This window comes from Mandrillus leucophaeus, unplaced genomic scaffold (assembly GCF_000951045.1).
Source record: "Mandrillus leucophaeus isolate KB7577 unplaced genomic scaffold, Mleu.le_1.0 Scaffold99, whole genome shotgun sequence".
Lineage (NCBI taxonomy): Eukaryota > Metazoa > Chordata > Mammalia > Primates > Cercopithecidae > Mandrillus > Mandrillus leucophaeus.
Window position 1 is genome coordinate 2083069 of NW_012110807.1, and position 16367 is coordinate 2099435.

At 55.6% G+C, this 16367-nt stretch overlaps 2 protein-coding genes across 9 annotated transcripts in view; one reads left to right on the forward strand and one right to left on the reverse strand.

Moving 5' to 3' along the window:
- Nucleotides 1–7405, forward strand: ASB6 (ankyrin repeat and SOCS box containing 6). Of its 4 annotated transcripts, XM_011971172.1 has the most exons (6): nt 7–160; nt 1313–1494; nt 2529–2635; nt 2727–2835; nt 3381–3467; nt 3583–7405. In XM_011971172.1, the coding sequence occupies exons 1-6, from the start codon at nt 48–50 to the stop codon at nt 4248–4250; spliced, it is 1266 nt and encodes a 421-aa protein (XP_011826562.1). In that variant the 5' UTR covers nt 7–47; the 3' UTR covers nt 4251–7405. The 4 variants fall into 4 exon arrangements, with proteins under 4 accessions (XP_011826566.1, XP_011826565.1, XP_011826562.1 ...); XM_011971176.1 differs by lacking the exon at nt 2727–2835 and having other exon boundaries at nt 1–160; XM_011971175.1 differs by lacking the exon at nt 1313–1494 and having other exon boundaries at nt 1–160.
- The window catches only part of NTMT1 (N-terminal Xaa-Pro-Lys N-methyltransferase 1), a 21366-nt gene continuing 11420 nt past the window's right edge, over nt 6422–16367 (reverse strand). The window contains exons 1-4 of one of the 5 annotated variants that reach the window (XM_011971169.1): nt 16250–16351; nt 9153–9368; nt 7701–7953; nt 6422–6814 (exon numbers count right to left, since the gene is read on the reverse strand). In XM_011971169.1, the coding sequence (XP_011826559.1) occupies nt 6558–6814; nt 7701–7953; nt 9153–9314 (672 nt within the window). In that variant the 5' untranslated portion in view covers nt 9315–9368; nt 16250–16351 and the 3' untranslated portion in view covers nt 6422–6557. Of the gene's footprint in view, nt 6815–7700; nt 7954–9152; nt 9374–16249; nt 16352–16367 lie in introns of those variants that run through there. The other 4 variants (XM_011971168.1, XM_011971170.1, XM_011971167.1 and 1 more) reach the window with 4 other exon arrangements.

Below are 16367 nucleotides of genomic sequence, written 5' to 3' on the forward strand. Positions count from 1 at the left end.
GGCCTCGGCTGAAAGCGCGACCGCCCTGCTGCGCGGGGCCCGCGGCGATGCCGTTCCTGCACGGCTTCCGGAGGATCATCTTCGAGTACCAGCCGCTGGTGGATGCGATTCTGGGCTCCCTGGGGATCCAGGACCCCGAGCGGCAGGAGTCTCTGGACCGGTAAGTCGCCCCCTCCCGTGAGCTGGCCGAGGCCGCTCCGACCCTGCGGCGTCCCACTTTATCACCACAAGCCGGGCGGGGTGGATGCGTCCCCCTTGACAGAGGAAGGGACGGGCGGAAGCCGGGGTTGCGTGGCTCCGAGCTCGCGCTGCCCCGCGCGGATCGCACTCCCGCCCCTTGCATGGCGGAGGCGAAGGGCAGGGAGGGCCCGAGGGCGGAGGCTCGCGGGGTGTCGCAGGGCCTGCGCCTCAGCCCCACCCTGTCGCCTGCCTGTGCTGTGCCACCCCCCGGCGTGGCAGGGGAGCAGGGTGGAATCCGTGAGGCCTCAGATGTTACCCCAGAGCAGTGTGAAGGTGGGCTTTTGTAGCAGAGTTTGCGTTTTTATAGACAAGAGCTGGTCTGTCGTGGACCTGCAGGAAAGGTGTCGGGAGCGAATCCGCATTCACTGCCCATGGTACTAGGCGCCTGGGGTCCATCACTGGCTCAGCAAAATCCCCGCTTTGGCGCCTGTGCTCCAGAGGAGAGACTGACAAGTAATTGTGCGGCGGCACGCGAGGTGGAAGGGAGGAGAGAGCACAGGGAAGGGGCTCAGGTGTTTGCGGGGGTTGTCAGTTGGAATTTACAACGCGTGGTGATGAGTCGTCTCCCCATCCAGGGACTCGGGTGGAAACGTAGGCTTTCTTCATCATTTCAGCTAAAGGCCTCCATGAGAGAGGAGGGGGGAGGCTGTGTTGCTGTCCTGGCTGCAGGGGTTGCGGGGGCTGGGGTCCTACAGCTTTGAGGGTGAAGGGCTTTCTGAGGAAGGAGCATCAAAGTCGGGCTTGGGCTCTTGGCCTCCAGGGTTCCCTTCAGTCCCAGCAGCCCAGGTGTGTGAGGCTTTGTACCCAAGTGTGCGACCAAACTCTGGGCAACGCGGGAGGAGAGCGCAGACAGACCCAGCCCATTCTCCGCAAATCCGAGTCTGCTCCCGTCTTAAGAGATGCAGCCTGGCCCTCTCTCGAGTTCAGAGCTTCTCCCAAGCCTCTGTGACCCACAGAGCCAGGGCCCTGCTTGCGGATGATTCTAGCAGGACACTAAAGCCCACCAACCCACAGGCTGCCCAATCAGCCGGTCCCACAGCTGTGCCTACCCTCAGCCTCTCTTCTGCCCCAGGCCCAGTTATGTCGCCAGCGAGGAGAACCGAATCCTTGTTCTCACTGAGCTGCTGGAGAGGAAAGCCCACTCTCCCTTTTACCAGGAAGGCGTGAGCAACGCCCTGCTCAAGATGGCTGAGCTGGGGCTGACCCAGGCGGCCGACGTTCTCTTGCGGCATGGGGCCAATCTCAACTTTGAAGGTCAGCGAGAGCCCCGGGGGTGGGCAGGCGACTTAAACGTGGCTCTGCGCCGGGTGGGCGTCCATGTCCCCAGCCTTGGCTTTTACCATCCTCTGAGGAGTGACTTCCCTCCCCTTTATTTCCTGGGTGGCTGTGACTAAGGAATCTCCCATTGGGTGGCCTCCCAAATCCTGCGGGTTTTCACATGGCTCTCCCCACCTCTGTTCCAAGGGCGGGCGAGTGTTGCTGCTTCTACCATGTGATTGATTAGCAAACTTTCCCCAGCTCCCAGAGTCATCCCCACTTCCGTTAATGCGAAAATGCAGCTACTGGCATTGTGCCCAGAGCTAAGGGAAGGTAATTTTCTGCCACTTACTCTGAGCCAATTTGTGTTTTTTTCCTCATGCCATAGGGAGAGGGGAAAACAGGCCGCATTAGGCATAAATCACCACAGAACACGCTGACTTCCAGCTCCTGAGTGCGAGGGATGGAGATGGAGCCACGCTCCTTTCTCTCTGTTTTTCACCCGGGGGAGGGCAGGGTTAGTAGGGAGACAGGCAGGGCTGCCTTGTGACCTAATGGGGGCCTGAGACAGCCAGGCACGTCTCCTTTCCCCATCCAAAGACAGGCTTGGAGGCTGCTGGGCTCCTGGAGCCCAAGGAGCTGAGACGGGAGGGCCAGTTCTGAAGCCAGTGACTTGGAGACCAGCTTGGAGAACGTGGCTGTTACCACCAGGCCTATAGAGCGGAGCAGCCATGGAGGTGCTGCGTAGTGCGGCCTCCCAGCGATTCTGAGTGCGCGCCCCATTTTATGGTCCCTTCTTACAGAAGAGGAAATTAAAGCCCCAACAGCTTCAGTAGCGTGCCCACTAGAACACCCCGAGGGCCCTCCAGTATCCGGTGAGGACAGCTCTGTCCTAACCCTTGATGGTGACAGGAGGCTGGGCCTCTGCTTCTGGACACTTTAGGTGGGAGTTTGGGGCTGGGCTCTGGGTCCAGGGGCCCCATGAGAATACGGATAAGCAGGACCAACACGAGCTGCGTCTGTGCCTTCAGATCCAGTCACCTACTACACGGCCTTGCACATCGCCGTCCTGCGGAACCAGCCGGACATGGTGGAGCTGCTGGTGCATCACGGCGCTGACATTAATCGGAGGGACCGGGTAAGTGCCAGGTCCAGCTTGTTTTGAAGCAGCGTTGGGCAGGGGCCTGAGCAGCTTCCCAAGCCAACCTGGCTGTGCTTGCTTGGCTCAGATCCACGAGAGTAGCCCCTTGGACCTGGCCAGCGAGGAGCCTGAGCGCCTGCCCTGCCTGCAGCGCCTCCTGGATCTTGGAGCTGACGTTAATGCCGCTGACAAGCATGGTGGGTGCTTCCTGCAGGAAAGCAGGACAGCTGGGCCCCCGGGCAGCGTTGGGGGGACACCCAGGGTGCCCCAGGACAACAGCTGGGTGGGCTGACTGGATGCTGGCCCTGGCTGGTGGCACAGCATGGCTGGGCACACAGGGGTTCTGCTGACTTGCTGAGCTCAGAGGCTTTAGAGAGACAGTGCAGTCATTGTCCCCGTGCTGGCCCTCAAGGGCCTTCCATAGGAAGAAATAGGGCACGTATGCACTCAGCTTCCAAGAAACAATGGCTTCTCATTGGGAGAGGCCTAGCCAACATTTCAGGTAGCATCCTGGGATCCAGAGAAATCCCACTTTTCTGCTGGGGGCCTTTCTGCTCCCAGTTCTCTGGGTGGAAAGGGAATGACCAGAAGCCCATCACCCTCAGCCCTCACCCGAGCTGAGAGCTGTCTCTGAAAGTTCATCTTCTGATCCTGAGTGTCTGGATTTCTGCCACCTCCTCTGGGTTGCCCTGACCTGGGCTTCCTGGCCTCCTGCTCCTCCTCGCTCTCCCTCCCTCCCTAGGAAAGACTGCTCTGCTCCATGCTCTGGCCAGCAGCGATGGGGTACAGATCCACAATACTGAGAACATCCGGCTCCTGCTGGAAGGAGGTGAGGCTGGCGCGCTCCTAGGCCTTGTCCTCTCACCCGCCCCTTCAATGTGTGCCACTGCTTTGCCAGGGTTGAAGACCTTCTCCCAGTGTCTCTTGTTCTATGGCTCTTCTAGGGGCAGACGTCAAGGCCACCACCAAGGATGGGGACACAGTGTTCACCTGCATCATCTTCCTACTTGGTGAGACCGTGGGAGGGGACAAAGAGGAGGCCCAGATGATCAACCGCTTCTGCTTCCAAGTCACCCGGCTGCTGCTGGCGCATGGGGCCGACCCCAGCGAGTGCCCGGCCCACGAGTCCCTCACCCACATCTGCCTCAAGAGCTTTAAACTGCATTTCCCTCTCCTGCGCTTCCTGCTGGAGTCCGGAGCTGCCTACAACTGCTCCCTGCATGGCGCGTCCTGCTGGTCTGGCTTTCACATCATCTTTGAGAGGCTCTGTTCCCACCCAGGCTGCACAGAAGACGAGAGCCATGCGGACCTTCTGCGCAAAGCCGAGACCGTCCTGGATCTCATGGTGACCAACTCTCAGAAACTCCAGCTGCCCGAAAACTTCGATATCCACCCTGTGGGCAGCCTGGCGGAAAAGATCCAGGCCCTCCACTTCTCCTTGAGGCAGCTGGAGAGCTATCCCCCGCCCCTCAAACACCTGTGCCGTGTGTCCATCCGGCTCTACCTTCAGCCGTGGCCTGTGGATGTGAAGGTCAAAGCCCTGCCTCTGCCTGACAGGCTGAAGTGGTACCTCCTTAGTGAGCACAGTGGCTCCATGGAAGATGACATCTGACGGGTCTCAGGCTACAGGAACAGGGGACATGGGCAGCTTAGGTCAGCCTGTTGGTAGAACCTGGGACAGCCTTAGAGGAGGGTCTTTTTGATCTGGGAGATGAGACGGGATCCTTCATGAGAAAAGCCAGCCAGGTAGAGCCTGAAGCTGTGATCACTCCAGTGGTGAAGGGTGTGGCTCTGTGTCTTCCAGAGAGACTGCTCCCTTCCCTCCAGCAGCACTCCAAGTCCCACCCACGTTGGACAAAGGAACAGGGCTTGGACTGAAGTCATGTTTATACCCTCTGAATTGGAGGGCAGTGCCAGGGCATTTACAGAAGCTGGGAAGGACCAAGCCTCAACATCCCCAGGGCTGCAGGGGTCTTGTTTGCTGCACGTGGCAGTATAGCTGGAGAGGAAGCCTGGGGCGCGTCCTGTGCGGTGCCGAGGCCCCACCCCTGCCCCTTTTCCTTCCAGGTTCTGTTGCAGCAGTGTTTCTGGTGGGCTCAGGAGGAGGAGACACTAAGGGCCCCACAGGCTTGTCTTCATGGTGTTGCAAGCCAAGCTGGCCCCTGCCTGTTCCTGTAGCTTTGGGGCCAGGTCAGCCATGGCCCCACCTACCAGAACTGTGCTCTGCTGGCAGCTGTGCTTGTGCCAAACCCAGGGCCTCAGCGACCATGACTTCTGCTAAAAAGCAATCATGAGTGCGCGGCTGGGGACAGACCTCTCTGTTGTCTCCTGTTGAGGGGCTCTCTTTGGAGCAACCTAAGAGCCGACTGTACCACCCAACTGTGAGCCCTCAGTCCCTTCCAGGTTGCATCGGTCATTGTGAATTGTGGAAACGCCTCTGGGGATAAGCTGAGGTGACTAAATGATATATTTATAAGATTAAACTGACTTTCTTGGCCTTAACGGTCCTTGTATAAAATTTCTGCCCCGGCCCTCCACAGTTCAGGATAGAGGCTCCCACAGCAGCTGGTAAGGAAGGGGGTGGCAGGTGTGAGGAGATGCTGTGTTTGGGGGATTGCTTCCAAGTCCCTGCAAAGAAGCACCACTCTAGACTAGCGAGGTCCTCCACAGTGTTGAGGTCCCATTTTATTATTATTTTTTTCGAGACAGTCTGTCACCCAGGTTGGAGTGCAATGGTGCAATCTCGGCTCACTGGGACTTCTGCCTCCCAGGTTCAAGCAGTTCTCCTGCCTCAGCCTCCTGAGTAGCTGGCATTACAGGTGCCTGCCACCATGCCTAACTGATTTTTGTATTTTAGTAGAGATGGGGTTTCGCCATGTTGGCCAGGCTGGTCTCAAATTCCTGACTTCAGGTGATTCACCTGCCTCGGCCTTCCAAAGTGCTGGGACTACAAAGGCATGAGCCACTGTGCCCCGGCCCCATTTTATTTTAATTTTTTGGGATGGAGTCTCACTCTGTCACCTAGGCTGCAGTGCAGTGGCACAGTGTCGGCTCACTGCAAGCTCCGCCTCCTGGGTTCACACCATTCTCCTGCCTCAGCCTCCCAAGTAGCTAGCTGGGGCTACAGGCGGCCCACCACCATGCCCGGCTTTTTTTTTTTTTTTGTATTTTTAGTAGAGACGGGGTTTCACCGTGTTAGCCAGGATGGTCTCAATCTCCTGACCTCATGATCTGCCCGCCTCAGCCTCCCACAGCGCTGGGATTACAGGCGTGAGCCACCGCGCCCGCCCCATTTTATTTTTTAATTTAATGCCTGCCAAGGAGCAGCCTCAAGCCCAGAGAAGAACAAGGCTTCAGGGAGCTTTCCTGCTGCAGGCTGTTGTCACGCTTTAAGGGTCCCAGGCTTCCACTGCCAAGCAGGACTTGGCACGTGAGCACCCCCAACCACAGCACCATCAGGCAGCACCCATGGGTTCCACCAGCCCAGCTCTGTCCCTCCCCTAGGTAAAGATCACACTGAAGTCTTCAAGTTCCCAACAACCAGGTTGGGGGTGGTTTCCTTCCTCTTCAGGCAGCCAGGCCCATGGCTGGAAGGCTAGGCTGGAGGCCCAGGGAATCGGCTACTGATGTGACCACCGCATTCCCACATGGGGAGCCCTGGAGCCCCTTCCACCCAATCCCATCTCACAGGGCAGCAGGGCCTGGGCTCCTGCCTCACCGCTGGTTCAGCAGCACCCTCCCCCGACCGGGTCCCACCTTGCCTTTTGAAGAAGAATCCGCATAATGAGTGGACGGCAGACAGCTATATTTAGTGGTGCCTCGACACTCACGAACCGCCAGCGTGGCGCCTGGATCTTGCCCAGCTGCCAGCTCCCCCCACCCGGACTGTGGTTCCTCAGTTTCTCCTGCCAGCCCTGGCTCATCTCAGGGCAAAGCTATAGACGTGGTAGATCTCATCGGGGAGGTTCTCCTGCCTCTCCTCAGCCAGGAGGCTGAGGCCTGCGCTGCAGATGATCCTGCGGACCACATCAAGGTCCCGGCACACACTGCTGTCCACGTCATCCAGAATCACGCCCTCCTGGGCCATGTTGTCTTTGATGACGATGATACCGTTGGGGCGGAGGCTGCCCTTGCAGCGCCGCAGGAACTCGGCCAGGTGCTGATCGGTGAGGTGGCCTGGGGAGGGCAGAAGCAAGGTTACCAGTGCACAATGCAAGGGAATGCTGGCCACCAGATGGCATGTATTTCTCAGCTCTGCTGAGCCCTTCATTTGTGCCCAGCATTTTGTGTGGCATTTAGTAAATCCCGACAGATTTACTAAACCCCATTTCATAGAAGAGGAAACTGTGGCTCAGAGATCTTCTACCTAAAGACACATTAAGCCAGAATTTAACTTGACGGGGTGACTTCCAAGTCCTGCCTGATACCTACACACCATGATGCCCCACCCCTGCCAGGCTTGGATCAGAGGAGTGAACCTGGGCTAAGAGTTTGGCATTGCAGGAGCCTCTGGACAGACTGCCTTCCCTACACTAGAAGTCCCCACAGAGGCTTCTGAGACCACAAAATACAAGGCCAGACCTAGCGTGTCCACAGCAGGCCTGTGCTGCCCACCTCAGGAGGTGGCCGACTGCTGCTAGTGGCCTGCCACCAGGTCAGCAGCCCAGGGCACAGCGCTTGAGGTGTACTGTTAGGCTAAGAGGGTGCAGGGCTAGACTCAAAGCTTAAACTTTTCATCTTATTAAAAATAAAACCCTTATAAAACTCTCACTTTGAATGCAGTAAGTTATTGGCTATTAAAATTTAACAAAAAACTGCACCCAAATGGATGGTAGCAGGTATTCAACTGAAACAAAACCTGGAAGAAATCTACCTTTTAGGCTGAGCCCGTCCCTCAGTTCTGGGAAGCACGGGGTGGGGGTGGGGGTGGGCGTGGGGGGATTGGAGAATCCTCACTGGCTTACTTGCTGCAGGAGCGCAAAGCCCTGGTCCTGACACCTTATGGGACACCCGAGTGGCAGGAGACGTACAGGTGGGCAGGGAAGGGCGGTGGGACCCTCACCTATCACCCACTGGATCCAGATGACGTCGTAAGAGTCCGGCTCTGGGGTGAAGTCCTGGAGCCCACAACAGAAGTAGTTCCTCACCCTCTTGCCCTCCTCCCCCAGGTAGGTCTTGGCTTGAACCAGGAAGTCCTCCGTTATGTCGACCATATCCACCTCTCTGAACAGCGGCAGGAGCAGCCGCTTGGTGATCCTCCCAATGCCAGCTCCACAGTCCAGGGCACAGGATGTTCCTGTCTTGTTCGGGCCTTCCTGAAAAGCAGAGGCATGTAACCTATCAGAGAGACCCTGTCGCCGCACGTGGGGGCCCTTCCTCATGAGCCCTGGGACTTAGACTCAAGTCAGGATTCCAGGGCTCTGCACAAGCTGAGCACTGGCGGGGAGGTCTGTGCTGGCTGCCAGCTTGTACAGAGTCCTGATTCAAGGGGATAAGCGTGGAAGGACACCCTGCTGGGCCACATATTCCTTTATCTTTGAAAGTTTTATAGAGACAGGATCTCATTCTGTTGTCCAGGCTGGAATGCAGTAGTGGGATCACGGCTCACTGTAGCCTCGGACCCCTGGGCTCAAGCCATCCTCCATCTTCCCGCCTCAGCCTCCCAAGTAGCTGGGACTATAGGCATGTGCCACCACGCCCAACTCTTTATTTTTATTTATTTTTTGTAGAGACAGGGCCTCAGTCTGTTGCCCAGGCTGATCTCAAATTCCTGGGCTCAAGCAGTCCTCCCACCTTGAAATCCCAAAGAGCTGGATAACAGGAGTGAGCCGCTGCCCCAGCCCTGGGCCACACATTTCTAAAATGAAAGCTAATTTCCACTTAAAGGTGATAACTTGAACAGGTACACTAATCTCTCCTAAGTCTCCAAGTAAACAACGGCAGAGAGGAGCAGGGAGAATGGAAGTAGGACAATGGGTGAACGAGGGTGCGGAGAGGGAACGTGGAAGGAGGGGAGGCGCTGGATGGAGCAGGTGGCCAACAGCAGCCTCCAGTGCCAGCCATGAGAGACAAGAAGGTGGGGGACTCCAGGCCCGGGGGTCCCAGCCTAGTACAGAAAAGGCTGGGGGTGGAGCAGAGGGTAGAAACCATGGCATGTAACTAGGAGTTTTCATCCAGAATGGCCAACACCCTCAGCCCAAACACCCATGGGCATGGCAGGAGAGCAAGGGTTTTGTCCCTGGCAAAACCCAACAGTTGAAGAAAAGTTTGTCCAATTCAGGCACCTCAGTTCTGCCTAACAGCCAGCTCCTGTCTGGTAACCTTGAGGCTAAGTCCACAATCTAGAAGTTACCCCACTGTGCCCACCCAGCCCAGCTCCTCAAGGCTTTGGGGTAGGTACCAAGAGACAGCCAACGACCCTGCAGTGTTACATGTAAAAGGTGGCACCCCACATGGACTCGGCAGTGCCACCAGAGCCACAGCCTCTCCTGGAGAGCACGCCAGACCTGCCTACCCTCAAAAACCTCTGCAGAAACTTCCGGGAGCTGTTGATGTCGATGCTGGAGATGTGGCCATACCCCCCAAGCATGCCGTCCACCGTGGGTGGGATTTGTTTCCAGTAGGTCTTGGCCTTGGAATAGAATTGCTTCTCGTCTTCTATCACCTCGCTCGTCATGCTGTCACCAACCACGGCTCTGCTCAAGCACCACGATCAGCACCCGCAACTCTCCTGGGTAAGGAAGGGGGTGTGAGTCAGCGGGCCAGGGACCTGGCAGAAAGGCCCCCGGGGCAGAGGGCCAGTCTCACGCCAGGCTTCGCAAGTCACACATGCTGCTGAGTGCAGAGGGAAGTCCAGGGTCCCCAAATCTGCTTCTACCCCTTGGATAACAGCATCTTCTGTCTTTTGCACTCAGAGCACCCGCCCCAAGTCCTAGCTTCACGTTCTTTTACATTTTCATTTTTTTTGGAGTGCAGTGGTGTGATCATAGCTCAATGCAGCCTCCAACTCCAGAGCTCAAGAGACCCTCCCAACTCACCCTCCGGAGCAGCTAGGACTACAGTTGTGTGCCACCATGCCTGGCTAATTATTTTTTGTAGAGATGGGGTCTCACTACATTACAAAGGTTGGTCTTGAACTTCTGACCTCAAGAGATTCTCCCACCTTGGCCTCCCAAAGTGCTGGGATTACGGGTGTGAGCCACTGTGCCTGGACTGGCTTCAAGTTCTTGACATGCTTTATATGACACCTGACGCAGTGGCTTCTGGGCACAGAAAACCCTGATCAATAAAGAGAAAAGACCTCAAAGCAGAGAACACCAGCAGACCCTGGAGGGCCAGGGAAGTTTCCACGCCTCCCTTCCTCTGGCTCAGAGCACAGCAACAACTCACGGTGGGGTCCAGTCCTCCGTTAATGAGGAGTGGGGACTCTGTGCTGTGAACCAGGCTGTGAACCAGGCAGACAGCCAGGCAGAAAACAATTCTACAGACACAACCACACCTGCAGGGAGGGCTGCAGAGGAGAAGCACCAGTGCCAGCAGAGCACGGAGAGAGGAAGTGGACTCGGATGCGGGGACCAGGGAAGGCATCCCTGAGGAGGGGACGCATAAGCTGAAACCGATGGATGGGCAAGAATAAATGCAGCCAGTGGAGGGCGACAGCTCTGCTCCCGGAGGGAAGGACAGACAGCCCTCGTGGCTGCCAGTTCCTGGTCTCACAGTCAACTCTAGCAAATTCGACTGCATCCTACAGAGCAACGAGTGTGAACCACCCTGAGGCCCAGCAGACAGTGGCCCGGGGAGACCGGTGCTTCCGAAGACTGCTGGCAGCAGTGGAGACGGCAGGGGGATGAGGAGACCGCTGCCACAGCAGAAGGAGAGGGAACTAGAGAGCCTCAGCTGGGTCCTGGCAGCAGAGCCCAGGCCCAACTTGCCCTTCAGGACAGGGATGACAGTTCAGCGGCTCCACGCTCCAAAGGCGGCCAGCCTGCCATAAGCTTCCCATAGGCACAGTGCTGTCACCAAGGCACACCACGCTTAGGGGCCGTTCTAGTTGCTGTGAGGCTTGCCAAGACCTCAGAGAGCTCTAGCCCAGGAGGACAGGCAAAGAACAAAGGGAACGAAAATACGCAGCAGAAAAATAAGATTCTCATGAAACCATAAAGTCCTGAGGAAACTCAAAGGGCAGAAGAATCCTTTCTGAACAGCAGACGGGGCAGTGGCCTGGAGGAGGCAGCCCGAGCTGGGCATCCAAAGACAGGGAGTGCTGGAGGGGTGGGGCACAGACAGAGGGAGCAGCTGTGGGACAGCACGGGCCATCAGAGGGCGGAGAGTGGAGGCGGGGAACACAGTGTGGAAGGTGAGCTGGGAAAGGCAGACGGGGCCTGGATGAGGGCGGCCCCGAGTGCATGCTGGCACCAGCTCTCAGCTGATGTGCTTCCCACGCTGCCAGGGCCTACCCTGAAGGGAGGCAGAGTGAGAATGGCAGTGGCCGTGCTGGCTGTCACAGAACAAACAGCAACAGTGGGAGGCAGGAATCCCAGCAGCAGCTGCTGCTACATCCTGATAAACCCACGATAAAGGGAAAATCTCCTCGGTGGAAAACGCGCAGCTGACTGGGAGCTGCAGCTCACCACCTCGCACGTGCCACCTCCACACAAGGAGAGCAGGGGGCTCCTAGCAAATGCCTGTCGCCAAAGTTGACAAATCGTAGGTCCAAGACCGTCTGCCTGACCCCTGGAGCTACAGGGTCAACATGGAAGAGTCCACATGTGGAACTCGGGCACAGTCCTCAAACACAACTCAAAGCTTAAAACCCTAAGACCCAGGAATGCTCTAGGGGCTTCAAGAGAAGTGGTCAGAGGGAAACAGGAAAACGCCCCGAGAAGGAGCATGAGGCCTTCGGGAAGCAACTATGAGGAAAGAGAAGGGAAACTAAACACAAGACAAGCTGGAGAATTTTCTTTTCCTCTTTGTTTTTTGAGAAAGGGTCTCAGTGTCGCCAGACTAGAGTATGGCTCAGGTGACCCTCCCATCTCGGCCTCCAGGGTAGCTGGGACTACAGGCACACACCGCCACACCTGCCTAACTTTTGTATTTTCTGTAGAGACGGAGTTTTGCCATCTTGCCCAGGCTGGTCTCAAACACCTGGCTGCAAGTGATCCACCTGCCTCGGCCTCCCAAGGTGTTGGGGTTACAGGCAGAAGTCACTGCACCCAGCCAAGATTTTTCATTGGTCAAATTTGTTATTGGCCCCCAGTACATCTTCTGCACTACTATATTCTGAACCTGTCCTGAAAGAGAAGGAACTTTCCAGAAGCAGCAGGCCCACCCCAGCCAGTCAGCTCAAGAATACTTCTAACGAGGCCGGGCGCCGTGGCTCACGCCTGTAATCCCAGCACTTTGGGAGGCCGAGGCGGGCGGATCATGAGGTCAGGAGATAGAGATCATCCTGGCTAACACAGTGAAACTCTGTTTCTACTAAAAATACAAAAAAATTAGCCGAGCACGGTGGCGCGCACCTGTAGTTCCAGCTACTCAGGAGGCTGAGGCAGGAGAATGGCCTGAACACAGGAGAAGGAGCTTGCCATGAGCCAAGATCGCGCCGCTGCACTCCAGCCTGGGCGACAGAGCGAGACTCCGTATCAAAAAAAAAAAAAAAAAAAAAAGAAGACTTCTAACGGATGCAATTCTCCTTCTGTAACTGGTCAGCCTTTTCCGGAGACCCAGCCAGCCAGTGGGGGCAACAGGGAAAGGCCTGTTGTGGCTGCTGAGAACAGAGGGGATGGGGTCCCTCCTCTCCAACCCTGTGCCTGACTCCTTCAGCAGATTTGAGCTTTCTTCACTGACAAAGTCACACGCCAGCTTTCTGAGGGTCCAGAGAGAGCTGACAAGACCCATGTGCTCTACCGGGGCCCAGTTCTTCTTAGATTCGTGATTGGGTCTTTTCACCCTTAGCAGAACCCTTTGGCTGTGCCTAAAGAGAAGCCTCCTTAAACCTCTCTTCAGATCCTTGTTTTTTTGAGATAGGGTCTTGCTATGTGGCCCAGGCTGGCCTCAAACTCCTGGGCTCAGGCCATCCTCCCTATTCAGCCTCCCAAGTAGCTGAGATTACAGGCATATGACACTGTGCCTGGCTTCCCTCTTCAGATTCTTGAATCCACTTGCAGACTGACCCCTCGCTTTACCTTTCACGCACAGGGTTTGGGCCACAATGAAGAAAGGCAGCGATCACTGCACCAATCAGGGAGCCTTTTGGGGTAACAGGCTGGGGAGGACCTTAGTTCTAATTACTGCACATAACACCCTCCCCGCAAGCTGACCACAGAGCTCCCACACTGGTCTCCCAGCACTGGGAACAACACTGCTGGAAGGAGAAAGCAGCCCATGGCTCAGAAACCCCGTCTCTATCAAAAACACACACATTCTAGTACCTCCCAGCTACTAGGGAGGCTGAGGTGGGAGGATCACTTGAGCCTGGGAGGTCAAGGCTGCAGTGAGCCATGATCCTGCCTCTGCATTCTAGTCTGGGCAACAAAGTGAGACAGTGTGTCAAAAAAAGAAGAGGAAGAATGAATTCTTGTTCCCACCAGACCTGCCAATCCTCAAGACTGCTAGATCTGCCATGGTGGCTGACGGGGAAAAGGGCCACCAACCTGAATGTCACCATGTAGCTGGGTTTGGTGGCTGCTATGGTCTGACGGGGTAAGGACCAGGTCAGGTGGGCTGCCTGCCCCTCTGCCAGCAGGCACCAGAGCAACCATGTCACAGCCCTCCATCAGTCACTCAGAGGACGGCATTCAAAACTACAGCTGGGTGCAGTGGCTCATGCCTATAATCTGAGCACTTTGGGAGGCTGAGGTGGGACGACTGCTTGAGCACAGGAGTCTTGAGTCCAGCCTGGACAAGAGCGAGACCCTGTCTCAAAAAATAAAAAACACTTGGTGGCTGGGAAAATTAAAGACAAAGGTTAAAAAACGAAATACTACTCTTCCACACCATGCTAGCACAACTCCCATTCAGACTGGAGCACGGCGAGAGCAAGCCTGTCTCCCTCTCACCACCCACCAGTCTTGGCAAACTGAAGGTTTTGTATCCAGTTCTATCTCTCACCTGGCCTGGGAGCTCCTAGAGAGCAATGGCAACATTTGAGATTTATCACTATGCTTCTCTTGCATCCCACGAAACACAGATATTCAACAGAAAGTTCATCTCTGATCAAATGAACAGAATAAATCTGAGGGCAAACGCGTACCGATTAGACCAGTGCCTGACACCAGGTGGCCATTGACTAATTGGTTGCCAAATAATACAAGAATGGGCTTTGTGCAGCTATAGCCATTTTCCACTTCTAAGAAAATCCTACAGACAAAAGTCCGACCATTCAAAACGGGTAATACTGAAGGCTGTTACCGACAACATAATTTTGTGCTTTACCAAAAGCCTTGTAACATGATTCCTTTAAATGTCAGGGTCCCCTGAATAATCTAATTTACAAGAATTCCACCTACACGCAAATTCTAGGAAAAAGCCAGGGGAGGCACATACTGGCCGGGAAATAGCGAGCCTGACTTTGACATTTGTCCTAACAGCTGATTCATTAATAAATGGGATTCCTAGGGTCCTGGCTACATTCTGTTCAGATTGGAGTGGGGCAGGAGGAGGTCCCTAAGAGTCCGAGGGAACAGCAAGGTCGGTCGGCCAACAGCAGGAGGTCCTGCTACACTCTGCTCCAGAGGACAGATGCCATGTGGCTGCAGGGCCTGGGAGGAGGCCAGGAGCACCCCGGCTTTGTGTGAACTCTAAGCTAGCTCAGAGAGGAAGAGAAACCCCTCACGCCTGGTAAATGCCTGCTCAGCCAGTAAATGTGATCCTACATCCTTCACGGTCACCTAGCTGCTGCCTCCTCCTCCCCGCCAAGGTGTTCAGACCCACGCAGCTGCCCCAGTTACTGCGTCTCTTCTCCCACGACCCATGGAAGAAAACGGTGCTGAAACTGTCACCGGCAGACTTTTGCAGTCATCTCATCCTACTCATGTTAAGTCTCTACGGAAAAGCCTGCCTAAAAGTGACCGCCACCCTCTAGCAGCCTACTGGACGGAATCCATCCTCCCTGGATCTTTGTGGACAGCCGCAGGCCACATGCAAATGGCAGAGTGCTCTAAGAAAAGGAAAGAAGGGAGAAAGGGAGGGAAGAAGACAAAACAGGGGATACATTTAAAAACTAACAAAGACTCTGATGGAGTCAGATGAACCAGATCTGAATCTTGGCTCTGCTCACCAGCTGTGTAAGCTCAGATAAGACATCAAACCTCACCATTCCTCAGTTCATCTATAAAATGGAGCAGTAATACCGACTTTACAGAAAGCCTGTGATTAAAAGTGCACACGAAAAGCTTAAAGTGCTTTGCACAGTGCCAAGCACATATTCTCTCTTGAGCTTAGAAATTCTCTGTCAAGGGCGGATCACGAGGTCAGGAGATCGAGACCATCCTGGCTAACACGGTGAAACCCCGTCTCTACTAAAAATACAAAAAACTAGCCGGGCGAGGTGGCGGGCGCCTGTAGTCCCAGCTACTCGGGAGGCTGAGGCAGGAGAATGGCGCAAACCTGGGAGGCGGAGCTTGCAGTGAGCCGAGATCTGACCACTGCACTCCAGCCCGGGCTACAGAGCAAGACTCCGTCTCAAAAAAAAAAAAAAAAAAAAAAAAAATTCTCTGTCAAATGAGATTCCTGTCAACTCTGCCCACTATGAGGATCAAATGGGAAAACTGCCTTAGAATGCCATAGAAGCTGTACTGTTGGACACACCTAGGGGACTGTTACTGGTATGCTGGGCGGCCAATCCAGCAGACTCAAACAGCTCTGCAAATCAGCCAGAGTGAGGAGTGAGCTTCCTCTGTCTATAAGCACAGAACCCCCACCGAGATTTTTTAGATGCTATCCTTGTGATCCCAGGGCTTCCGGCCTCCACCAAAACACTCCATGTGTTACTTCCAACCCCCACGCAGTCCTCAGTTTACAGAGAGAAAAACCAGCACACTAAAGGAAATGATGTGTCTTTAAACATACAAACAGGAAGCCGAGAACAGAATTAAGGAGGGATTCCAGGCTCCTTATCCCAGCCCTGGTTCCTCCCAGAGGCTCATCCCATCTCACTGGGCAATCATTCTACACACCACAACCACCGGTTACACTGTCCCTCCCCGCTGTCAGGGCCTCTGACACCAGCTGTGGCAACCACTTAACAATACAGAGGAGAAACCGAAGTCCAGAGAGAGAGATCACACAGTTGGTGGGCAGCAAAGCCTGGGCTTTTCGATATGGCAGCCTCCCTGCAGACAGGCTGACCTTGGCCGCAAGGGCTCTGGGGGTGTCTTTTTTGAGCAGCACCTGTGTCGGGCTGGCGCTGGGGCGGGACCCAAGGTTAAATACGACAGCAACTTCTGTGCAACGGGCACTTCACTGTGCCAGGCTCTGAACTGGGCATTTTACCGTTTCCTCCCATCCATCCTCCGAGTGGGCGCTCTCCATATCCCTGTTTCTCGGAGGGGAAACAGGCTCAGAGAAAGGGATTTGCTGCGGTCTGGGGACCCGGGTGGGGGAGTGCCCTGCCTGGGCTTTGAGTGCCTTGACTTTCCTCCTGTACCTCAACCCATGGACCGACTGCTCCGTAGTCCCTGCCCAGGTCCGGCCCGTGGACCGCTTGGGAACGCGCACGTGGGGCCCGTGC